The 26687-nt window shown below is 43.4% G+C and overlaps 1 protein-coding gene across 1 annotated transcript; it reads right to left on the reverse strand.

Moving 5' to 3' along the window:
• Positions 1-3639: 3639 nt before the first annotated feature.
• LDHB (lactate dehydrogenase B) lies at positions 3640-20498 on the reverse strand. Its single transcript, XM_075004615.1, has 8 exons — positions 20344-20498; positions 17179-17310; positions 10834-10951; positions 10010-10183; positions 8139-8312; positions 5852-5969; positions 4723-4846; positions 3640-3998 (listed from the first exon to the last, which is right to left on the reverse strand). The coding sequence occupies exons 2-8, from the start codon at positions 17302-17304 to the stop codon at positions 3831-3833; spliced, it is 1002 nt and encodes a 333-aa protein (XP_074860716.1). The 5' UTR covers positions 17305-17310; positions 20344-20498; the 3' UTR covers positions 3640-3830.
• Between the last annotated feature and the right edge of the window lie 6189 nt (positions 20499-26687).

The raw sequence follows: 26687 nt of genomic DNA on the forward strand, positions 1-26687 counted from the left end.
GCCACATGTGGAGAGTGGTGAATGTGTTGGACACCATGGTTACATGAAATAAGAAAAGACCAAGAATGAGAGGAGATATTTTGTACAGCCCCCTTATACAGGCTGGACTAGCTACTCCAAATAGCATATGGTATTATCAAGCCAGCGAGCTCAAAGAAACACATTTGCTCCCCAGGTGTGGGTCTTCCTTATAGGGGCATGTCTTGCTGGGGCTAGCATTGGCACTGAAGACTAGGGCAGCAGTGCACAGTGCCCACAGCTGGTTGAATGGATACAGTCAGAAGGGGACTGCAGCCTGTGGAGCTGGGGGCTTTCCAGTCCCAATTTAGAAACTAAGTGAGTGGGTTATGGACTTGCAGCCTACGGACGCCCACCCCCAGCTACCCTCCTGCTTCAAACGCAGCATCTGCAGCCCCTCCTCAAAGCTCAGACCTACAGCCAGAGCACTCACTGCCTCCATAATCTTACCCTCCGACCCAGCCTGTAGAAAATGAGAGTGCACGAGTGTCTGGCTACAGAGCAAAGTTATTTCAAAGTAAGAGTCATTATTTCAAAATAACCTTCCCAGTGTCTACACAATGCACCCGCTACTTTGAAATAATTTGGAAATAGCCATTGGCTTATTTCAAAACAGGTAAACCTCATTCCATGAGTATTGGTGAGTATTTTGAAACAGAGGTGGTGTAGACACAGAATAGAGCCTATTTCAAAATAAGCCATTGTGCATGCAACAGGTCTATTTCAAAATAGGCTCTATTGGGGGTAGAGATGCTATATTTCAACATAGCTCAAGGCTATTTCAAAATGCATTTTATATGTAGTAACATTATTTCAGAATATGCTTTTCTGGAACAGCTTATTTCAAAATAATTCTGCTGTATAGACATAGCCTGAGTGAGCAAGCATTGGGGAGAACAAGTGACGGGGGGAAGATGGAGTGATGGGGAAAGGGACCGTGGACAAGGGGCAGGGCCAGGATCGCAAAAGGGCAGGGCAGGGCAGGGCAGGGCAAGTGTTGGGGCAAAGGTGTTTCAGCTTTCTTTGTTAGGAAGTCAGGAACCCTTATTAGAATGACCTCTGACGGAGAGAGGACCCTCATCTTGACAGGCCAGTGGTCTGTGGCAGTTTGAAAAATTCTACACCAATTTTTCCTTCTAGATTTGTAATGGCAGAAAGGCAAGTTTATCAATAATCTTTATTTTCTTTTAATGTGAGGCTCTTTTAAAAATATTTAAAGGGGGGAGCTGTAGGAGGGAGGCTGTTTAGGTAACACATTCTAATGAATTTTCTTTTGTCTCATTAAAGAAAAAATTCTAATTCAGAATGGAGAACAGACTTCCTGGTTTCTGAAACATGGAGATGAGGGGAATCAAGATGGTCAGGAAATGCCAAAAAACACATTCGTGGAATTCTGATGGAGCTTGAAATATCCTCTTGATTGATTCCATCCAGGACAACAGGATTTTCATTTTATAATAAGGAGAAAAAATAATCAGAATAAAGTCTAGGCACTATACATTTCTGAGTATTAATCATATCCCCACTTTGAAGGCCAAATTTTCAAAATGCTCCCTAATTTTGGAGAGACATGTAGCTCCCAAAAGATTTCACAGAGTCTCAAGAACTAGATTCTCAGCACCCAGAAACAGGAGTTGATGAGTTACTTTCCTTTTATGAAAATATGGCCGGGTGTGTCAGATTTTGGGGGTTGCCTAAATTTAGAAGCACCCACATTTACAGACCTCAGGTGAAAATTTGTCCTCTAATGTCCTCTGCCTCAGTTTTTCCCATTGGTGACATTGAGATTGTAACACAATTGACTCACATTATGGACAAATGCTCACTGGAGATTCAGTCTCCTTATATTTGGCATTTAGAGGACTTCAGGTATGACAGTCAAGCACAAGTTCCATTTCAGACAAACCGGAGATGAACTAGTGTTGTCCATGTGCAACACAAATAACCATATGACTTTAAAGGAAGCATCTCCAGTCAAGTGACCATAGAAAACATAGCCCATGCATGAAGCATAACCTTCAAAAGATAGGACATTAAACAGCAATTATGAAGTAGGCCCACGAGCTGCAGCTTATCTGGCTGCGTCTGTGAAGGGTGTAAGGCAGTGCCCACACCGTCTCTTCAGCTCTGCATATCCAGCCACCCACACATTAACACACTTTACCCCATTTAAAATTTAAAATCTTCGCCGAGCTTAACAATTTTTAATTACAAATGTTTTATTACTTGACTAAGTAACATCATCACTGCCTAGTGAGAGATCTTCTAAAACCGGTCTTTATATAACCCTTTCGCATTGTCCTAATCAGTCATTAGTTCTTAACTGACTATACTTGCCTCCCCATTTAAACTGATTACCATTGATCACATTCTCATTAGTAGTTCCTCTTCTATTATCTTCACTCTCATAGGTTCAAACATCGGATCCAAATCAACATGCCAGCTAATTGCATCGTTTCCAGAATACCCCTGTGCCATCCCCCCCCCGACAAGGCCTCTTCACACTTCCCCCCCGTCCCCCCCGATCGTCGATCGTCGCTTCCAGTATGTGCAAGGCAGCTCCCTGCTTCCCTGGAGCAGTGCCGACTATGAGTGGTGCCAGCTAGTCAGCTCCTGGTTCTCTCAGATTGCACTGCTCCCAGAGAAGCCTCTGCCCTCACTGCAAGTGCCACACCGCTTCTGATGAGCGCAGGGGGGTTGCGATGCTGGGGCGCATGTATGGACTCCCACACAGTTTCTCTCTGCCTTTTTATATATTAAAGGAGAATTTGCTTCCAACTGTTTATACACTGAGATGACTGGAATTCTGGTTTCGAACAGCATAATAAAAACTACACACCCGTGTTTTTAAGTGCAACTCAAAATCCCTCTCCCCCGGGCCTACCTCAACCCTCTGCCCGCAGTTCAACCCCACCCCCTGCCACTTTGGCTCAGGCTCATCCCCACCCCACAGCCCTGGCTCCAGCTCAGGCTCTCTCTCTCTCTCCCCTCCCCCCGCCCACCCACACAGCTGCACACTGCCCACCATGGCCCCTGCAGCCCTAACCCACCCCCAGGCTTAACCCTCCCCAACTGCCCCCCCCCACCCCCAGGACTTACCTTTCAAAAGTAGCTCCAGGGGCTCCTGCTGCTTTCCCGGCTGCAGAACGTGCATTCCACCTGGGAGGAAAGCCATTCCCTCCCCCGACTTATGTGAAACCTGAGTTATGCAAGGGTGTGCGGGAATGCAACCCTCACATAACTCGAGGAACTACTGTATGAACAAGTACTTTGGGGTCACAGGTTACTGGTGTTTTCAGGGAAACAAATCTTAAACTGAGAACAGAAATTCAGACCTCATTCTCATGGTTCATTTCTTGGGGAGAGAGGGAGAAGATGCCCTAATGAAAGAAAATCTAGAAATGAACTTCCCTGATTCAGTTCTTGAATTTAGGAGGATATCATATGTTAGCATCTCCTCCTCTGTGAGCTGAGAATCTTAGTAGGGATTACCTCCTTGATAATTAGTACCCTTAAAACGTATACAGCCACATACACTCCATGAAAAGCAACACTGCAGACAGCTTCCATTCATAGCTGAAAAATAACTATGGGAAATGAGGACTCCTTAGAAGAAAGAAGCACGTTCAAAAGTTATTTTATTTGTTCGTAAAGTCTGCGCATAACAACAAGCACATTTAGTTGCTGTGGACAAAAGCTCATTTCGCTTTTGGAAGATCAATGAAATACTAGCTCCAGAGACGGAGAGTAACTAGAAAGCCCACATATGCACACACTATGCAGTTTTCATACTGGTGGTTAACATTTATAGATTACAGATCCTTGAGATCTTTCTGGATGCTCCACAAAGTATCCGCACTCTTCCTGAGTTGAGCCACTTCCTCATCCTTCAGCTTTTGGTTGATTACACTTGTCAATCCAGAGGAACTCAACACACAAGGAAGGCTCAAGAAGACTTCATTCTCAATGCCATACATGCCCTGCCACAAACAGAAATTTGATCAAAGGGGATATTAAGAATCAAAATCTGTGTTCAGTTACATTGGCACGACTCTGGGGTATATGAGTTTATTTTAGAGTTGTATCAATGTGACCAATTATACAACATGGCTTTAGGCAGCAGATATAACTAGGTAGAAAACCGTAACATCAAAATAATTAGCGTTCCTGAGATTGGCTTTGGGACGAAAGGAGCAATATTTCAAAGTGCCCATAACCTCTACTCTTGTCAGGGGACCTAGACATGGCTGGTGTAGCCCTCAAAAAGTGCAGGACTGTCTTGGGAGATACTGATTTAGCTCCTCTCCCATACAATCTCTTCCATAAGATTCTATGGCGTTCCCCAAGGAATTTTAGGGTTATTTTCCTTTTCAGGTAAAATACTCCTCAAATTCAACTGCACTCCACCAGAGACAAATCTAGTTTACAAATTCTGCATGGGGCAAAAGGAAATCCATTCTGTTTACCAATTCCCCATGCCAGGGGGGAAGGCGAGAAAGAGAAAAAACAAAAAACTGCTGGTGGACTCTACACCTACAATAGTAACTTCCATTACAACACTATCCAGTTTTTTTCATGTTTACAGAGCAGTATCATTTACAAGGCTTCCTTCACAAAGAATTTAGCAAATTCAGCAGACTCCATTCATATATAATATTCAGAATATAATAAACTACAACAGCTGACTGAAACAGGCTCTCCTACCTTCACCATAGTTGACACTGGGTGAATCCGGCACAGATTTTTCAAAATAGACTCAATTAGATCAGCAACACTTAAGCCAATGGCCCAGTTAGTGTATCCTTTAAGTTTTATCACTTCATAGGCACTAGGAGAAAATTGCAGAAGTCAATTATATATATTGACATTTTCTGGATACTACATCAATCTTGAGGTAACATTTAAGAATGGTTGCAGCAGTACAATATTTAGTTACAGATCTTAATGTTCTTATTCAATAATACTTTAACACTGGCAGATAAGGTGGAGTTTGCATAATCCATATTTTCAATATGTAAGTACAACTATGCTAGTACTAGATATTACACAGTACATATTCTAATAATGATAAGAATGAGGTACAGCTTTGTGATGGTAAACAGGCTATCAAAGCAAACATTTGACTAACGAGATTCTTTACTGAGTGTAATCACGGCAGCGGAGAACTGGAAGGATACTGTCAAGCTAATAAATTTAACATACAGCCTAAAAAGTCAATACCTCACACTGAATATGCACAAACACACCAGTATTTAGTTATTTTAACCTTGAACTTTTTGGACACTTTACAAATGCATTATCCTTATTTTACAAACGGGACAAGTGAAGCAGAGAAGGTACAAGCGACTTGCCCAACTTTATGCAGGAACTTACCCAACTTTATACAGGAACTCAAGGGAAAAGCCCGATATAGAATCCCAAGTTTTTAATGCTAATTTTTCTATTCTTCCCACAAGACCATACTCTTTATTAATGCACACACCCACACTGATTCTGATCCTACAGACCCTGCATTAGCTTTTACTTATATGATTAGCTGACCCGTGCATAGCACTAGGACTAATCCAGGGAATAAGGACGATTCAAATGAGAAAGCACATATTGGCTGTGGTCCTGTACGAGTTGGAGAATCATACAAATGTTGCCCTGGTCTAACTGAAGGTATGATACTCAACCCATCTGCTTAAACCATAAATTGGGTCTTACAGTTGCAAAAGCAAACACCAAAAGGAATGCGCAGTCGAGATCTACTGAAAGTGATCAAGGTTAGAAAAGTAAATGTTGTAGCCATTTGCGAGAGCACACTCCACACCTTATTCCCCACTCACTGTACCTGTCAACCACCAGTTTGTGGACTTCCTTCCAATTCTCACTGTCTCGGTCAGTACCCATGGCTGGGTTAAGCTCCTGGAGGGAAACACCTGCCACATTCACTCCACTCCAAACAGCCACTGCAATACATGTCCAAGGGAGAATGTAAGTTTCAATTATGATTAAAATTCTTCCCCTCACCACTGTTCAGGTATTGGCCTTTGACTTGAAAAGAAACATCTCAACTAAGATGTTACTCTGTTATTTCACTGTACAAGTTGAACCTCTCTAATCCAGCACCCTGGGGACCTGACCAGTGTCAAATGAAATAATCTGCCAGACCACAGGAGGTCAATAACGTCTAGCAGCATCACCAACAATTCCTTTGCTTACTGGGCTCTTAGAAGACATTTAGGGGCAAGTAGAATTAAATATCAACACAGAACACTGGGAGCCAGAACTGGTGGCTGTAAACAAACTTTATGAGACCACAGGAAATTTGGCCATACTCATGCTTAAGTGTTTGTCCCGCTAACTAAAATCATTCTGGATTACAGATGTTGCTAGATGAGAGAGTGCCAGATAACAGAGGTTCAACCTGTGCTGCATTGTAAAGGCTCTGGTAGTGGAGAGAGAAGATTGCTCTAAAATGATTAGCATCGTATCTGTCAGTTTTTAATTATAAAGTTCTCTCTGTGCTTTCAAGGGTTAACAATTGCTCTTAATATTTATTTTGGGCTGAAAGCTTGAAGACAGTTGAAGTAGGAACAAGTATTCTTTTCCTAAGAATAGAAACTAACCAACCATTTAAAACATATCTGTTTTAGATACAGTGGTTCCCCAAGTTATGAAAGGGTTGCATTCCTGTGCACCCTCTCATAACTCAAATTTCACGTAAATTCGGGTAGGGGGTGAGGGGGAGCTGGAAACCAGGAGACAGCTTGTGGGAGCCAGGCATGGCTTCTCCCTGGCCACCTGGGGGAAGCTGGGAAGAAATCACACTTCAGCAGCTGTCTGCCCGTCCAGCTCCCCCAGCTGGGGGAAAGAGGGGAGAAACCCTGCCCCAGTGGCTGTTTGCCCATCGGGCACCCCCAGCTAGGGCAGCCTGGCAGGCAGACAGCCACTGCTGCAGGGCTTCTCTCCTGCTTTCCCCAGCTGGGGGAGCTGGAGCACTTTCGATTTGCACTTAACTCAGGTCAATGCGAGTAAGACACAAACCAAAATTGAGATATGAGGGGATTACTGTACTGCTTTGGGATGTACTGGCAAGGCAATAAGGAAGAGCCACAGAGAGGTACTGGGTTCTGCCTCCATGAAAACTTCTCACAACCTTCTGAACACAGAGGGTGCAACACATCTGTCTACACAGGAAGAAAGTTCAAGAGAGCCTCAGAATGGCAATTCCCCAAGTTTCAGTGTCACTGGAGAACTCATCTTCTGGGAATGCAGAAAAATGGGAGGGTAGAGGGGAAAAGAAAGGAACCATACACAGAAACAGTATGATTACAAAGTACGTGCATACAATCAACTGCTCATGCAACTGCACACTGGGGTTCATAGAAGGGAAGACCATTTCTGTACTGTATCATGATTACCTGTTCTGTTCACTTCCTCTAGGGCACCTGGCATTGGTCACTGTCAGAAGACAGGATACTGGCTAGAGGGATCTTTGGTCTGACCCAGTATGACCTTTCTTATGAGAAACATACACCAAAAAACTGTTTTTATTTGACTTAAATCAGAATTTCTCAGTGTTTTGGTTGCTTTACAGTAGCAAAAGCCTTGCCGTTAACCTGCCTAGAGCACTGCTGCCCCTAAAGAGTGCTACTCAAATCACATGCTGTGACACACAGACAACTCCTTCGCGACCAAAGGCAAACTGCACAATAGCTTGTTAGGTTAAGATTCAAACAGAAGGCAGAGTCGGTATTTTCAATACTAGATTTAACTACACATCTTCCATTATTTTAAACGGAAGGTAGGTAGCTAAATCCCTTCCACTGAAAATCTCAGTCACTGTTATGGGTCTACTTATAAAGGCTGGAATTAGCTGTTAGTCATCCTTTATTTTTACCCATATCACCACCAAAGCATATGAGGGGGAGGAGTGTGTATGAAAGTAAAGTCAATCTTTGGGCAAATTAGATCTGGTCCAACAACCCATCCCGCATCTCCGCTCCCACCCCCACCACATAAAGAAAATAGCTAACCAAGTATCAACATTTACCAGCTCTTTCAGAATTTCCCACAACTTTCAAGGTCTCATTTAGCTGTCTCTTATTCCAAAAGGTGGCAGAACATCTCCTTACCACTAGAATCACCATGCTCTCCTAAGATCCAGCCATGGCAACTGGTGGGGTGGATGCCCAGTTTTTCAGCCATCAGATGGCGAAATCTAGCTGAATCTAGATTGCAGCCACTTCCAATCACACGATGTTTGGGCAGCCCACTTAGCTTCCATGTGACATAGGTCAATATATCCACTGAGAAACAGAATAAAAATAGTGAGTTGATCAACTTAGCCACAGACACATTTACTTACATTACTGCCTTTGTGTGTGCAATAGGATATAGCCCTACAAGCCAAAGGAACAGAGCATGCAGCTGGGTTCACTTGTATAAAGTACCCTGGGCCTAACCAGAGGAATACAGGATAGGTAATCTCACCTAATCTTGGGGTTCAGACTGCAATTATAAAAGCCTCTTTTTACATCCTGGAGGGTCCGTCCTAGAGGCTAAGAGAAGGAGAGGTTTCTCCTTGGCATGGCTGGAAAGAGACTGGCCCCCCATCGGCACAGGAAGAGAATTAGGTTGGTTAAATATTCCAGGGAGTTTGTGGTGTTTGGAGCTCTTGCCTTCCATTTGAGAATCTAATTTAAATGTGCCTTGGGTAACTGGACATACAGTAAAACAAATTTGAATTTTCAAAGGCAAATATCTTGTTTTGTACATACATTTTGTGCATGAAAAACCAACGGGTAACAGGTGCAGGCTCTGGCTGGGAGGTGCTTACTGTAGGTGGCGCCTGGCTGGTGGCCCAGTGGGACCCTCAGTCAAACTACTTGGCTGCTATGACTACACACATTGCTTTATCCACTTTGCCCCTAGCACCGCCCTCGCAGTCTCCCATTGGCCAAAAACTTCTGGACAAGTGCAAGTCATGGAGATCTGCTGCTTCCCTCCACCCAAGGAGCACATGCTGCAGACACAGACATGCTGGCCCCAGCAGCTGGCTCCTTTGAGCAGCATGTGCATCTGCAGCAGCCAGGGAGCCTGCCTGAATGTACCACTGGGCTGTAGGGGGGGCGGATGTAAATGTTGGTGGGACAGATCTGACCTAAAAGAACCTGCGCAGAACTGCAGGCTGAGATCGTCATTTCTACCTCTCAGGAATTTCTGATGCCTGTAAATGTGGTATTAATGGCCCGCTTGGATTCCCCCCAGTAGAAAAACTACAGTGCAAACATACACAATCAGTTTAACTAAACCTTCTGTAACCTTATGCTCTCCCTAATATATATTTGGTCAAATGTTTCTCTTCTCACTTTTCTTTCCTAGATGACCTCAGTAAAAGCTAAGCTGAGGACTCTGCAGAACAGAGGTACAGAATTTCTGAAGTCTGTCCTCAATTCACAAACTTTTCCTGCAACTCTATTCAAGGAAATTTTTAAATTTTAAATTTTACATGTGTATTGTTTTTGTGATCAATCATGTTAACACTTTCACAAGCCAGATTTATCATTTAGACAGATAGCTGTATCTTTGCACCCGGATGCTTAGGTGCCCATAAAAACCTGTATATTTCATTAAGTTTGCTAAATGAGTTATTGAACTTGCAGCTTCTTGCACACTCATGAGTTCCTGAACCAGGCTTCTTAAACTACCAGCAGATTTTAAATCAACAAACAGAGTTTTAAAACCATTATAAATGTCAAGCGGGGTTTTCAAACAGTTCAAAGTCTTCCATACACAGGATGGATTCAGTAAACATAAATCATGTTTGCATTTCACCACAAGCAGCAGTCACCTTAGAACCAACTCCTACATAGAAGGAACACACCTTTCTACATACTTCCTATTATAAGTAACTAGGCAGAACTTTGAATCTGATTCATCATAACAATAAAGGCCAGTTCTACAAAACTCGAACTCTGCTTTGCAAATTAAAACACTGTTTTACCTGGGTTGGAAACCACAAGTATGATGCAATTTGGACTATACTTCATAATTTGAGGAATAATAAATTTGAAGACATTCACATTCCTCTGGACCAGGTTCAGGCGACTCTCCCCTTCTTGCTGTCGAACTCCAGCAGTTACTACCACAATCTTAGAATTAGCTGTGACAGCATAATCTAAAAGAGGAGAGAGAAGGAAAAATTCAGAACATGGCTGAGTAAAGTCAATGTTAAGAACAATGTGTAACTGTGTAAGGTTGAGGCATTCTAAATAGCTTCACATGTGTGTAAAATACTCTGGCCTGAAATGATAAATGGGCAGTCTCAATAGGCCCACAGAAGTTCTTAAGAGAGGGTGCTGTTGTCTATGAATCAAATAAGGACAGGCATTTAGGGTTCTGTTCTCAACCTTGCAGCTGACGTGCTCCCTAGCCTTAGATAGCTCATTTAGAGCCTCTGGACCTCAGCTTTCCCATATATAAAATAGGGTTAGTCTTTCTTCTACCTCCCAGAAGTTCTGAAGTTTCTTTTATATCTGTTTTATGATTCTTGGTTGAAATCCACTGCAGACAGAAAGTTAACTAGGGACAGGAAAAGGAAAAGAGATTTAGATTTTGACAAATCAAAGTGGTCCCAGTTTTAGCTGAACACCCTTTGTTTAAAAATGTTATGCACTCTTTTCCCTTAGTCTTAATCTTAGCTTCAACTTTCACAGGTAGCATCAAGCCTTGAGTTTTTGCTGCCAGAATGCAAGATGCTGAGTACATTGCAATTAATGTACAAACATTTAGTATCTCTCTAATTTACAAGCAAGATCTCAAGTTCACCTTTGTCTGCCACAATCTTATGAGTTTGGAGGAACAAGCTTCCATGTTGCAGGTCCATCATTTCTCCTTTTAGCTTGTCTTCCAGAACATCAACCAGAGCAAGCTCATCACAAAGACCCTGTGGGAGGAGTGGAGGGAATACAACGGACATCATGCAGGCTGCGACCATATATTACCATTTAACTATTTTTCAAAGCTGCCTTTGTCAAGTTAAATGCCATCATTACATTTTATACAGAGCTTTATAGAGTGTATTAATATAAATAAAGGGTATACCAATATCACAATGTGGTAAAACATCTCTTATAAATCACTAGAGCAGAACTGGAAGTATGGGATAGTTCAGATAGTGACTGTGGAGATACAGACCAGAGTTAAAATATAGTAACACGCACCAGTAGCCAAAGTTTAATAAACCCCATTAAAGAGAAGTTGACAAATGATATTCAGGTTACCTTTCCCCACTTCCTTGTTCAGAAAGAAGAGGCAAATCTTTACTCTGGAGCTTCTCCTTCAGATACAAGATTTAGGCCATGTCTACACTAGAGACCTTACAGTGGCACAGCTGTACCAACACAGTTGTGTTGCTGTAAGATCTCAGGTGGCCACTTGGTGCTGACAGGAGAGAAGTTCTCCTGTTGACATAGTTAAACCAACCCCAATGAGCAGCAATAGCTACAATCTGCCACCATAGTGCTATGCATACTACCACTCATGCCTACAAAACATATGTTCCTCAGGGGTGTGGGGTTTTTTTTGACATAAGGTTGGCCAACATAAGTGGGAGTATAGATGTAGACTCATTTACTGGTGGTGGGGAAGGTGAATTCTCATATTAGTTGTAAGAAACTTTTTTTGCTTGGGTATTGAATGTAATTCACATATTTGCCCTAGATTTTTGATGGAAAACTTACATTGCTATCAGTTATCTCAAACTGACATTCAGCAGCAGACTATTGTGTAATCAAAGTTTTAGTTAAATTTGGACATGGCCAAAGTTTTCATAAAAATATTTACCATATTTTGATCAACTATAAATCAGAAGCTGTCCTAATTCTCCCCACCTGGACTGCTAAAGTGCCACTTTGTTAAATGTACAGTCAGCCACATTGGCTTGTTGTCCAGCAGGGGGAGATTTGGAGATAGTCTCAAAGTTCTCCATTCTTCAAACTTCGTGAGATTTTGGAGGGGCGACAGACGCTTTCTACTCCAGTGACTAAAATACGAGATGCTTTTGGGATTTAATCTCCCTGACGGATACACTTGCTTGTGGCTGTGGTGGAATGGGGTTTGTTCCAGTTTTGTTTTTTTGAAACTTTGGCATGACTTGTATAGCTTCTCTTACTAATAAAGTACACTGAAACTCAGTTAAGGATTTCTCTCTACCACCTGCTTATGTGCTGAAGTCCATTTGAAAATGGTTATCTAAAGCACTCAGGTGCATCTGAAAATTATACCCTCAAGAGACCATCTGTTTTGTTTGCACCTCTATAAATTTTGATAATAGATCACTGTGTCACAGGGGTAGTAAGATTAGGATTGTTTGGTTAGTATCTGCACAATGCTTTGTAAACACAACACATGACATTATCGACATTTTTAAAAGGCATCTCAAATCAGTAACACAGCTTATCTGATGCTTAAATTTAAAAGAATATATTTTAAAACCACGTTAGATACAAAATCAGTTTTTCTTGCTGAAGTCATAACTTCTTTCCATGGCCAATACCATCAACTGTTGCAGGATAATTCCAAGAGACAGTATTCAAATCTTGAGTATAAAAATCATTTGCAGGGCCAAACTCTGATCTTAGTTATATGAATATAAACAAGAATAACTCCACTGAGGTCAGTTGATTATACAGGTATAAAACTGATAAAAATTAGTGAAATCAGAATTAGGCCTATAAAATCTACACATACGTTCTTTTAAAGATGTAGGGCAGTTAGATCTTGTGACAGTCTCTTCTAAACATCTACAGGGGAGGACAAAAACTTCTGAACAGTTTTAAAGGGATATTTTTAAAGAAAAGCCTGCTCACATACTATTTTAAAAGGGGAGGGCCCAAGCCCAATGAATTTTCTTATTATTTCTTTTAAACTCAAGTAAAAAGAAAGTGGATAATTATTTTTCTCCTAAAACTGTACCTGTATTATTATATGAAGGTCAGAATTCTATCATCAGAAATGTCAGTGGAATTAAAGGAATACTAAGTAAGTGGAGTTAGTTTATAATGTTCGAGGACCTTTCACTAAATTACTCCAAAACTAAAGTAAATTATTTTAGTTCAAGATGGAGGCTGTGTAAAGGGAAGACTGATAGGCAGAATACATTCAAAACAGAATCAAGAAATCATTTGCTTACCTGGGTGTCTGGTTCTCAGAAAATGGACTGTGGGATAAATATATTCAAGAAACAAAAGAGAAGGCCTCCAATTCAATGTAAACTGTGTTATATAACACAGACTCCTTGGGGAGGGGGGAAACTTAGCTGCACCAGCCTTGAGATTGCTGAGAGCAGGTATACACTCATCCCTCGCTATATGAGCAAAATTGGTTCCCAACTTTCTGCTTGTAGGTGAAAACTCATTAGAGGGACACTAAATTACCATTAAAATACACATAAGTCTCTGACTGGTTCCTAGTGCTCCTAACTCGGGGAAGGAGTGGCAGCAGGTGGCACTGCTTTTGAAAGTGAGTGAACCTTAGGTTGGGGAGGGTTGAAGGACCGTGAGCCGGACAGAGGATTAAAATCTGGTGGTGGGTTGGGCATGGGGAGGGTGGGGGGGGAAACAGGTGGGGGTTTCAGGATGCTGCAGTTTGGAGCTGTGGGGCCGGTGGGGAGTGTCAGGCTTCGGGGCCACGGGGCTTTCAGGCTGCCGCAGTACGGGGCCAGGCAGGCTGCCATGGTTTGGGGCCATGGGGCCAACAGGGGGTCTGGCCTGCAGGGCCACTGGGGGTTCAGCCTGCAGGGCTGGTGGAGTGATCTGGCTGCTGTGGTTTGGGGCTGTGGGACCTGCGGGGGGGAGGGGTCAGGACGCTGTGGTACGGGGCCGGTCAGGCTGCCGTGGTTTGGCGCCATGGGGTGGGTCTTCAGGCTGCAGCGCTGACGAGGGGTCTGGCTGTTGCACTTTGGGGCCCCAGGGCAAGATGGGGGGTGTCAGATTATGAGGGGTTGGAGCCACAGGGAGGGGTTACACTTGTATTAGCAGGGAGAGTTCACTCATAGAGCAAACTAAGGTAGGTATGTGTCCCTCATTTAAGCGAGTACTCGTAAGTAAAGTATTCGTTTAACAAGGGATGAGTGTATATCAAAATTCTGTATGGTGCTGAACTATAGAGATGGAACTATCTCACAGGACGAGAAGTGATCCAAAACAAAATTTTAAGAAACTTCTTGGCCCCACAAATAAAATCCTAGATGTTCTTCTCAGTTCAAATAGGTATGAATTTTATTCTGTTCAAAATGCAATACTGCATTAAATTTTGGCTTTTCATTGATGGCATGCACCCACACCGGTGGTCAATACTATACTTAAAGGAACAGATCAGTTCCTTTTCATGTAAATTTCCTTGAGCATATTCAGAATTCTTTGCACTCTCTAGCACCCTCAGAATTGGAAATGATTAGATTCAAGTTTAAAAACATGAAATCCCTAATCACATTGAGATTAGAGGATATGAATAAGCATACCAGTTGCTTCCATTACAAAGATGTCACCTTGGTTTCCCCTTGTTAAAAAGACTCTTGAGCATGCCGGATATTTAGACAATTTACCCAATGAGAAACCAAGGAGGGCTTTTCAAGTGCTCCATTTTCAATGTATCAGAACAGCTTACTTAGAAGGCAGATCACAGAGACTGACCCATATGGCTCTGAATAGGTAAATGATTTACCCAGTTATTTATTATAATTGTATGGTGCATTGCCCTTGAGGTCAAAATGTTTTTGTTCCACATGCCTTTTTCTATGACATTTCAGAAAACAGAGTGTGTACTGGGAACTGACAATGTACAGTAAACTCTTTCATATCCAGCAACCCCAGGAGTAGGAGGTTGCTGAATAGTCAAATGTTCTGGCTATGAGAGAGGTATACCTAGCAATGCATAATACTAAAGGAAAACAAGATTAAATATTAGCAAACAAACAAAAATGTATGTAGCGTACTGTATTTACCAACAAAATAGTATTGTACACTGTAAACTTTTAGGCCGTGTCTACACTGAAACAAAACTTATGCATATGCAATATGCATTTCGGCGCCTCATTAGTAAACTTCAAAATGGCCCTTTTTTCCCCCAGCGTAGACATAGCCATACTGTATTTGCTGCATTTATTTGTATTTATTTTCAGTATCCTGTTCTTAAGGAAAATGTAACTACAATTTACTTATGGTTAAAATGCTAGTCATTTGAAAGTTCTAGACTACAAAATGCCAGATATGGAAGAGTTCACTTCATCAGCATCACCCTATTTGTTTGTCAGCTGATAAAATAAGGAAAAGGAAACTGACATGACTGAGTATGTGGTTTAATTTGCTAATGGCCTTTTTAATTTGCATCCATAGGCATTTCTGCATTTTAAAATTCTGGATTTTAAATTTAATTGTAGTATATTGTACTTTTGGTGCACTGTCCTATGGCTAAAGCACTGTCAATAATTAACTCCTTAAATTAACTTTGGTGTCCCTACATACATTCTAAAGGTTTAGTGAAATGAGCCCTCCTTTAGGCAATGAGCCTGTAAGCTATTTCATGCAGAAATGGCCTAGAGAGAACAATTTTCAGATCAGGTTCTTCAGGTCAGATACTGAAAGGTATTTACAGGGATCTTCAAAAGTGCCTAAGCACAGGTCTTCATCTTTAAGCACCTATGCACTTTTCAAAATTTGACCCTGATTCAGAAAATGACTTAAGCATATACTTAAATCCATCCCTACTGACTTCCAATAGGACTTAAGTACATTTAAATTAATTTTAAACATCTAAACTCCCTTGCAGAAAGTAAGTTGTCTCTAGATTCAGATAGGCATCTAGTGAGTTTTGCAAAGTATGGTAGGTACCTAACTCCCACTAACCAACATTTTGGAAAATCCTAAGTGACAAATTACCTTTAAAAGTCTAACCCTTAGTTCCCAATTCATTTGTCAAACAACAGGAAACAGCCACTTGCAAATTTTTGTCCACTAAAACAAACGGTCAGATTTGGAGTTCCTGACTGAGTATTTTTAAAAAAAAGTCTTCAAGCAGGCAGATTACCTTACAGATTCAATGGAAGCTCTGATGGAATACAGGCAACACGAAACCAAAATCATAAACTGAGATTTTGGCACTCAATTTTTATTTTAAAAATTCTACAGTGAAATTTGGACAAATAGGCAATAAAGTCTTAATCTAAAGCCTACTAAAGTCAATGGTAGTCTTTTCATTCAGGACTTGAATCAGAGGGTTGTAAGTTGAGTGTCTATAATTTTGGTGTCCAGTACACATTACACAGTGACCTCTGGCTTGTCTCCATTTAAGTTCCTTCCCCACTCTAATGGCCCTGCTATCAAGTAACAGACCCTGAATTCATTTTGCAAAGGGCTGGAATGCTGGATCAACAGCAACAAAAGAGTTCCGTAAGGGGTTAAAAACCTATTGTACACAAAGCCAACCTGCTGGCCAGAAAGGTAAGCAGCTTTGGAAAAGGACAATCAGGCATTTTCCTGAACGCGAGGCAACTATGAGAGTCAGAGAGGAGAAAAAATGGGAAGACACACATTGGCCGTTTCTACACAGGCCACTTTCTTCAGAAGTGGCATGGTAATACACGGCCCGAAATATGCTAATGAGGCATGGATGCAAATTCACCATGCCTCATTAACATTGGGTCATGTGATTTGGAGTGCGGAAGACCGTTCTTCCGGACTCCAAAATGCCATGTAGAAGCGTGACCCCGGGGGAGCTTCCAGAAAGAAGTTCTTCTTCCGGAAGCTCCCCCGGGGTCACGCTTCTACATGGCGTTTTGGAGTCCGGAAGAACAGTTTTCCGGACTCCAAATCACATGACCCAATGCTAATGAGGTGTGGGAAATTTGCATCTGCACCTCATTAGCATATTTCGGGCTGTGTATTACCATGCCACTTTTGAAGAAAGTAGCCTGTGTAGAAACAGCCATTGAGAAGATGAGCCTCACATAAAGCAGGAGGATTGTGTTGTCCTAAAGAAGAAATGTACAGAATTAAGCTTACCAGTCTCACCTTAGTCTGTAATATGTACCGCAAAGAAAGTCACAAAGAACTCAGATTTTGTAGCACATTTAAATTGCAATTACTTCAGCACCATATTGTTCCTGAACCATACCTTTCCAAGAATGCTGATAGCACAGGCCATGCCAACCTGGCCCACCCCCACTACAGTGATCTTATTATTAGGGGTGATGGATTCTGCTGCAATTGGTGTAATCAGTTTGCCTTGTACAGTGGCCATTGTATTCTGCAAGAGAGAGAGAAAATCCTGTAGATTAAACTTGATCACATTTCTCGCACTCTTCATGTTAAAAAAAACAGCCACTTTAGCCTCCAACACTGAAATTTACAGAGAGGCACCATATATACATCTCCAAGTTACTGAGAACAGTCATTTATGTAATACACTAGACAGACACATTAGCACTGGTGGTTTTGTCCAATTTCATTTCAATAATTACACAGTACCCAGCTAAAACTGTCACTTGAATTTAATCTGGATACAGTGCACTTTTGCTTCTTTAGATGCACTGTTGCTGTGAGGTGTTAAACAGCTGTTGTGTGACAGTTGCATTTCAGTGGTGAGTAAGGAATACTCTGTAAATCCTTTGTAACTTTCTGGATGGAAGGCACTGAATAAACACAATGTCACTTGCTTAAATGATGTCCCACTGTTCCTTTCATTCTACATATATGGATCTTTTCTGGCTTTGTGGCTTTATGTTGAAATGTTTCTAATCCAAATCCATTTGTGTATTTATATATTGTGCTAGCACTGAGCTGAAATGGCTTTTATTTGGCTTCAGAGACCCCTTTTGCCCAACCTGTAAGTTAGCACCAATAAGCCTTAATCTTTTACCTTTTGATTTTCTCTCTTCCCTTACCAAATATTTAAAGACCTATGTTTTGGGGACATGAACACACACATCAATAAATATTTGCAAACAGTGACCCTCGTCCTATAAGCTAGTCCATGAGGGCTGACTCGTGTCCCTGCATGAAAAGCTCCACTGATGACAACAGAGGGTTGAAGCCAGAATTTGTAATTGCTCATTGAGAAACTAGACAGCTATGTGATTTGTGTATATTAAGCTGTGCCAGTCCATGGAAGCAAGTCAAAATTTGTGATTGCCCAGAAGATTTTGGGGCCCAAAAAATCAGCAGCTGCTTTGCCAAATGTGCCCTACTCATGATGAATTTCTCCAGATGCAAGACAAGGACAAATTTAAGTCTTAAAATCAGCAAAGACACTAGAGGCAAGAACTCCTGTATCATTCTATATCTGTTGAATTCTCAATGTACAATATTTGAGGATGCATTTCCCAAGGCAGTGGTTCTCAAACTATGGCTTGGGACCCCAAAGAGCATCAAGAACTCATTTCAATGGGTTCACCAGGGCTGGCTTCCACTCTGTGTTTCAGGGCTAGGTTACAGACTTGCTGCCTGGGGATGAAATCCTTGGGCTTTGCCTCCCTCCTTGCCCCTGCCCTCCCCGCATCTGCCCAGCCTGCAGCAGTGGGGCTCAGGCTTCAGTCCCAGTTTCTGTTATGCTATAAGTAATTTTTATCAGAAGGCAGTCATATTTGAAATGAATTTTGAGAAACCCTGTCCTAAGGCACACTGGGAATTGGGAGGGGGTGGGGGGAGAAAGGGGGTAAAAACCAAAGATATTCATTATACAGAAATAGTGCTGATTCATTCTTCTTCATCTCTTTCAGAAATTGAAAGGCATGCACTAAATGAGTCAGATGATTACAGGAAGAGAAATGATGGTCTCCTGGTTAAGGTTGCCCTGGAGACCTACATTCTAGCCCTACCTCTGCCATGTAGTTTGTGTGTGATGCTGGGAAAACTAGAATTTTCCACAGGTGGTCACTAACTGCATGTTCCTCACTTTCTGCACACCGGGCATGTGGCACATGGTCCCAGATTTGCAGAAGCACTTAACACTCAACAACTGCACATAAACTTGTGTAAACTTCACAGGACTGTTTTGAACATGCCAAGTGAAATAAAAATGCAAAATACACTGGAAAAAAATGAGATCCTATGTGCCTCAAAATAGACACCCCAAATTAGTGGGCAATTTTGACAATTCTGGCCTCAACCAGTCTTTGTTCCAGTAACCCCAGCTGTAAAATGAGGGATTGGAGGTGGGGGAAGATAAGAGGTGCAAATCTCACTGAGCCCTTGTGAAGACAGTTATGAGTGTGGAGCACACTGATCCCATGATCAGCGCACCACCGAAATACCCAGCAGGAAATCAAGGGTGCTGTGTTGAGGGCCAGATTGTGATGGAAAGCAGTAAATAAGGCCTGAGGCCACACAGCCTGTGAAAAAACAGCGAGGTATGGGACAACTCCCAGTTCCTGAAGAAGCTGGGGAGAAAAACAGTATGTGATCACAAAATTAAAGGCTACATCCAAAGGCATAGGGACGAGGGGGCTGGATTAAATAAAAGGGCATGAGTGCCCTTGCCAAGTATGACCGAACAGGCTTTGCTCCTAGGAGCAGGTAAACAGCACGCTGGGGCAGGCAGGAGCTGGGCTCAGCCAGGCCTTGGAGTCAGTGCCCAAAACGTGCCCTCTCCAGCAGAGCTCAGGACGGCGGAGGGGCCACAGCCGTGTCAGCCGCCGGGGCAGGCAGGAAGGGTGGAGACGGCGGCGCTGCCCCGGAGCCAATCAAGTCTTGGCGGCTTTGGGCACCACAGGCGGAGCAGGCGAAAAGGAGCAGGGTGTGGTCTGCTCTGCTCTGCGCCGCGCCGGGCCTCGCCAGCCATCACCTCGCGCGAGCCCCCCGGGCTGGTGCCCCCCACCCCCACCCCAGCCGTGCGCGTGCACGGGGCCCAGCCACCCCACTTCGCCGGAGCGCGCCCGCGGGGGCGACTCAAGGGCACGCGGCCGGTCCCCGAGTCAGGCCCGTCCTAGCACGTGCGCCGGGGCCCCGCGCAGCACTGCAAGGCGCTCACCGCTGCGACCTCCGTCCGGCGGGGGAGGGGGGAGGGGACACCAAGAAGCTGCGTTCTTGCCCCAGGGCTCAGTGTTACCCGGGCCTTGTGCAGCGGAAAGCGGCCCTGCACCCCCCCCCGCCCCCTTCAGGAGCGGCAGCGCGGCAATGGAGGCGAGGCGAGCACCTATCCTCCCCCCGCCCCCCAGCGGGGCCTGGCGCGACGAGGTGCAGGAGCGGGACAGCGCCGCCTGCAGGACGGGGGTGGGTGCCCTGCTAGCGGCCCGGCCCTGCGGAGGAGCGGGGGCCAGCGCATCCCGCGGGCGATACCCACCTGCGGAGCGGGCGGGCGGGCAGCCGGGCGCAGCAGCAGCAGCAGCAGCAACCTCCCTGATGCGGAGCTCACACAATGCCGGCCCGGGCCGCGAGGAAGGAAAGAGGCGGATCCTGCTCGGCGTCGTCCCCTCCGGTTCCGCTATTGTGATTGGAAACCTGAGCGCTGCCCGCCCCCCGGCTTCACGCAATCGCCTTCAAGGACACGGGCGCAGGGCTGCAGCTCCCCATGCCACGCCACGGTGGCTGCCCTGCTCGAGTCATTGACGGGAAGGGCTTTGCTCGGCCCCGCAGGGCTGCCTGAGGCGGGGCCGAAACCTTTGGCGCTGGAAGCCGGGCCTCAGCTGCAGGGAGCCCCCCGCCCCCCCTTACATACTGGGGTGAAAGCGGTTTAAATCACCTCCCATCTCTGGAAAGCTCAACCCGTTTGTCTGGCTCCAGAGCCTTCGCCCCCCACCCCCTTCATTGGGACTGAACCTGAAAGCAGCTGTTCTGGAAAGCTGCCTCGTGACAAGTTCAGACCTTGCAGGGACCTGTTAACAGCAACAGCTGCAAAATCCAGCTTCTTGACAAGGTCCCCGTCCCAGTGCCTGAAGTTCAAGGGGAGGGAGCCTCAGGCCACAGCTACCTGAGATGGAAGTATCAGAGGGGTGGCGGAGTTAGTCTGTATCTTCAAAAACAAGAAGTCGTCCTATGGCACCTTATAGACTAACCTGTTCTGGAGCAAAGGTGAAGCGGGTCTTTGCCTACAAAAGCTTATGCTCCAAAACAGGTTAGTCTATAAGGTGCGACAGGACTTCTCATTGTTTTTGAGATGGAAGTGTTTCCATTTCATTGTGCTGGTGGTGAAGGGAGGCACACGCGAAGCAATACGCTCAAGGTCACCTAGAATGGCTGTGAGAGAGGCAGTAACTAGATCTCCTAAGGCCTAAGCCAGTGCCTCAGTTGCTGTCTATTATTTGTATTCCTTCCTGTAGCGCATAGAGATCTTGGCTGAGATGTGTACTCTGTTATGTACTGGACACTGTACAACTTTTAAAAGACAGTCCCTGCCCTATCCGTTCACAGAGAGGTAGTAGTGCTAGTCTGTATCTTCACAAAACAAAAAGAAAGAAAAAACAGTCCTGTAGCACTTTAAAGACTAACAAAATAATTTATGAGGTGATGAACTTTTGTAGGACAGACCCACTTCTTCAGATCTGCAGACTTTCCAAATTTGAAGAATCAGGTATGTCCCACGAAAGCTGATCACCTGCTAAATGATTTTGTTAGTCTTTCATGTACTACGTGATTGCTTTTTTTTGTTTTTTGCCCTATCCAGGTGATTATGGCTCCCATCACATCGTGCTTGATTGCTTTAAAAGTATTATTGAATTTCTTCTCGCTGCATGGTGATGATGAGAAGCGGTGTTATCCCTATTTTCAGAGAGGAGTTTTTAAGTGGTTTGTCTAAATTCACACAGGATGGCTCTGGCAGGCTGTGGCCACACTTGGCAAAATTTCCAAAAGGGCCATGCTAATGGCCAAATAGGAGAATTACTAGTGAGGCGCTGAAATGAATATTCAGTGCCTCATTAGCATGCGGCTGGCCACGGCACTTCAAAAGTGCTGCGTTTTGATCATGCGTGGCTCAGCTACATGAGGCGCTTTTCAAAAGGACCCTGCAAACGTCGAAATCCCCTTATTTCTATCTGCTGATAGGAAAAAGGAGATTTCGACATTTGCAGGGTCCTTTTGAGAAGGGCCCTGTACAGCCGAGCTGCGCGCGATCGAAATGTGGCACTTCCAGAGTGCTGTCGTTGGCAGCATGCTCATGAGGTGCTAATGAATATTCAGCTTCTCATTACTATTCTCCAATTTGGCCATTAGCATTGCCTTTTCAAAATTTTGGCCAAGTGTGGCCACAGTTGCAGAGTAAGAAATTTTACCACTGCAGTGCCTGAACTCTAATGCCATCATGGTTCTGTTTCTTTTCCTGCAGCAACAGGTTAGCCTGTCCTTGCTGCAGGCAGTTTACAGTTGTTCCCCTACCATTTGTAATGGAGTGGGGGGAGTGCCTGTGTGAGTCAGGCTGGATGTCTGAGGCAAGCAGCAGCTCCCAGTGGCTAAGGATGACCCTGGGGCTACAACTGGCAGGTGACACCTCTGCCTGAACAAAGAGCAGGGAGGAGCTGAGCTGGGTTTTTGAATCAGGGGTGGCAGTTAGAGGCTAGGAAAAGGGAGAGCTGGAAGGCAGCCAGCCTGAGGAGGGGGAAGCTACACCCCAGAGGGGCACCCCTCGGGGTCTTCTCCCCAGGACAGGTTGGAAGGACTGTCTGTGGCTGCTATGCTGTTGCTTCTGTGAGAAACTGGACATCTGTTGCCTAATAAACCTGCTGTTGTACCTGCTGAGTGAGAGTCTCTCCTGCCAGCGGACGGGGTGCAGTGCAGGGGGACCCCTGAACCCCATCACACCATTGTATCAGAAGCATGTGTTAATTAATATGTTCTGGTGTAGTATGTGTCTGTCCAACCTGTTATATAAGAAACTTGGGGCAGGGAATCTGATCACCCCATCTGGTAGAGAAATAAATACATCAACAGCTTTTGTTGAATAATAAACAAGTAAAGCACTTGTAATATGAAATGCCTTGCATGGGAGTTACAGGTTTTTTTCCACAAAGGGACAAATGCAGTTGCAGTTTTCATGCTAATATATATCTGGTTTTACCATTACTGGTCAAAAGAGATGAGAAAGGAAGTGTTGCACTGAAAACTCAGCAATACCACTATATTGGAACCGGAAGGGTTCAATAGAGAAACAAACATTTTCATTCTTGTCTAAACACTATTTGGATATAGCATGCCATACTATAGTTTCTTAGGGGAAGTTGCTTCTCCTTTGAGAGGTGAGAGGGAAGGACATAGCACTTCATAAGGTACATTGCCTACGTTTCTTAAACTATGTTCCATGGAGCACTGGTGTTCCATAAACCACTTGCAGGTATGCTGCAAGTGTTTTGAAAAATACACTGATGATCTATATTTCCTGTTGTTAAAACCAGATACAATGCTACTTCTTCATTGCTGTGATCCCTGATTAAAATACTTTGTATTGTTTTTGCTGTATATGTTGCTGGTTTGGTTGGTTGGTCTGACAATTTTTTTAATGAAAATTTTTACAGGTGTTCTGCATAAAAATATTATTTTTTAGCATCCGTGGTCTCAAAGTTTAAGAAACACTGCTCTAGAGGACAGGGAAATGTAGATTCTTACTTAGGCATAACAGCTTGTGTGTGAGCACTGACTGTGGGCTTCCAGGCTTTTCCTCCTGTTAAATAAGACACCAGAGTAAAAATAGATGAATTTATCCTTCTATGTAAATATGTTGCTTGGCACAGCAAAAGATTCCACTGAGCAAAGGAGAAAGCTTGTGCCTTTCCAAGTAGTGTATGTGGTGATTTCAATGAACAAAATAATCAGGCCATTTAGTATTCAGTCACTGAACTGCTGTCTCTGGCTTTCTGAAATAAAGCTATGAATGAGTTTCATCAGTCAAAGAATAATGATGGAAAAGGCAGTGAAATTCCAAGCAAAGAAAAGGATATTTTAGGTAAGCGCAAGTGAGACATGGACATCTGAACTTTAAGGAAGTGGGATATAAATAAAGAACAAGAAGGAGGAGTGAACAGACCAAGGTGGCTCTGAATCAAAACCAATTTGCTGGTGCATATCATGTCACTGAATGTCTACTCACCCCAATGAATATTCACCACTAGATTACAAATTCTTTAGACCAGGGACTCTTTCTTACTGTAAGCACAGCAGTGACCATCAATAAAGCAACAATAATTAAACAGAAGAAAAACAGGCCAAGTAATCACACAATACATAAGTGGGATGCCAGCAGGCTTGGGACTATTGTATGCTACGGGGACTACGGTGGCATATTGATGGTGCCAGGGCTATTCTACTCTAGCCCTGTAGAGCAGAGGCCAATCACTATTAGCAAGACCTTAATGGTTTTGGAGATGACAAAGGTTTATTATTGATATTTATTATAGTGTTACCTAAAAGTTCCAAAAGAGATTAGATACCTCATTGTACTCAGCTTTATATATACCCATAAAATAGACAGTTCAGACTGTTCGTAATATATCACCACATAGCCAAAAATAGAATCAGAGAAAAAACTGAGCTAGTGCTCTTCTAACAGATAGATGAATTGAGACACAGAGGTCAAAGGTGACTTGCCCAAGGTCAAATAAGGAGACTGATCATGGTTTCAAAGTCCCTCTCTGGATTTGGCAATCTGTTCATATTTGATGGAGTACCCTTTTTTTTCTTTTCTTTTTTTTTTTTTTAAGAATACTTCAAGGTTGAGGGGACACAATTCAAATAAATTTGCTAGCCTTCAGACAATTGTAATATTTTTCTGGGGCCAGAGTGGGGGAGAAGTATGTGAAATATTTGATTTTTGCATCTACATCAGCTTAATATTTGTTTTGTACATAAAGCCCTTAGTAATGTAGGCCAGAGATACTCCAATAACTGTACTGTTTTTGGTTCTCTATGCCTTAAATATTGAGTCTGTTCTGGTATGGGTATGGTCTGAAGATGTGGGTCTGTCCCACAGAAGCTCACCTAATAAATTATTGTGTTCGTCTTTAAAGTGCTACTTGACTGCTTTTTTGTTTTGATAGTTATAGACTAGCACAGCTCCCTCTCTCCTACTATGTCTTTTCCCTTTGACCTTCTAAGGCAACCAAAGGCAAATGGCATTTGATTGCTTTTTTCCTCATCTGAGGCTTCATTTAATCTGGTGGGAGGGAACTCTTCCTGACTTCAGAAACCTTGGCAATGGAAGTGCTTCCTTCAGCATGTTCACCAGAATCCCTCTGTCTTCAATATCTCTTACAGTTGTTACATGTATGAACATTTAGTCTTTAATTTTGTCTCTGACTTTTCTTTTTCAGGGTCTTTTCCTTCTCTTTCCTATTTGTCTTGGTTTTGTTCTATACGTTTTATTTTGAATTGCATATGTTAAAAACGGTTAATGTGAAACTGTGAATATTCTCTTCTTAGTTTTGCAAAGCATTGTACTCAAATGAACTAAGCCCCATTATGCCAAATGCAATGGGTAAGATTTTGAACCTTATTTTACAAATGGGGAGCGTTCAAGTGACTTGACTAGAGAGACAGAGAGCCAGGGTTAGTACAAAGGACCTCTTTTTACTTAACCCTGTGTCTGCTTCTCCCAAACACATTTCATTCAAATTAAAGGGAGATATAGATCATGTCACATAATAAAGAAAACTTATCTCTGCATGAAAACTCTGGTGATTTTCTTTTGTCTAATATTATTTGAAGGAATGGCTGTTTATTCTTGGTCCAGGGCCCAGCTTTGTTTTATTACTTTTTGTTTAAAAATTGTACAGCATTTCAGATAGGGCACCCAGAGCTGAGTGTTTTATGAGTCAGTTAATCAATAAAACAAGCATACTGCACATGTACAGAAGTACATAGTGATTACTGAACAACAAGAAGTTTTGTGGCACCTTACAGACTAACAGATATTTTGGAGCATAAGCTTTTGTGGGCAAAGACCCACTTCATCAGATGCATAAGTGAGGGGGTGGTTTCAGAGGGGTATTTAAAGAGTGGGGTCCCAGTAAAAGGGAGGGCCAGAGCTGACAAGGTCTATTCAGCAAGGTGGAAATGGTCCAGTATCAATAGTACTTATCAAAAGAGGAAAAAACAAGTTAGCTCAGACGGGGGGGGGGGTGTGAGCCTTTGTCAGAGTCTAATGGGAAGATATTAGTGCCCAGGGCAGGGAAGCTGTTTTTGTAAGCTGCGAGCCGCTTCCAGTCTCTCTTTAATCCTTGGTTAATGGAGTCAAATTTGCAAATAAATTGCAGCTCAGAGATTTCTCTCTCTATTTGATTTTTGAAATTTCTTTTGTTTCAGAACCGTCACCCTTAAATCTGCCACTGAGCGTCCAGGGAGACTGAAGTGTTCACCCACCAGCTTCTGTACATTACCGTTCCTGATGTCTGATTTATGTCCATTTATTCTTTTACGGAGAGACTGTCCAGTTTGGCCAATGTAAATTGCAGTGGGGCATTGCTGGCACATGATGGCATGTATTATATTAGTAGATGTACCAGTAAAGGAGCCCCTGATGGGATGGTTGATGTTAGGTCCTGTGATGATGTCACTGGTGTAGATATGTGAGCAGAGTTGGCAGCGAGGACTGTTGCAGGGGCTGGTTCCAGGCCTAGAGTCGCTGGTTTGTGATTTGTAGTGGCTGGTGAGGACTTGTTGAAGATTGGCAGGCTGTTTGTAGGCAAGGACAGGCCTGCCTCC

Source organism: Carettochelys insculpta, chromosome 1 (assembly GCF_033958435.1).
Source record: "Carettochelys insculpta isolate YL-2023 chromosome 1, ASM3395843v1, whole genome shotgun sequence".
Taxonomy (NCBI): domain Eukaryota; kingdom Metazoa; phylum Chordata; order Testudines; family Carettochelyidae; genus Carettochelys; species Carettochelys insculpta.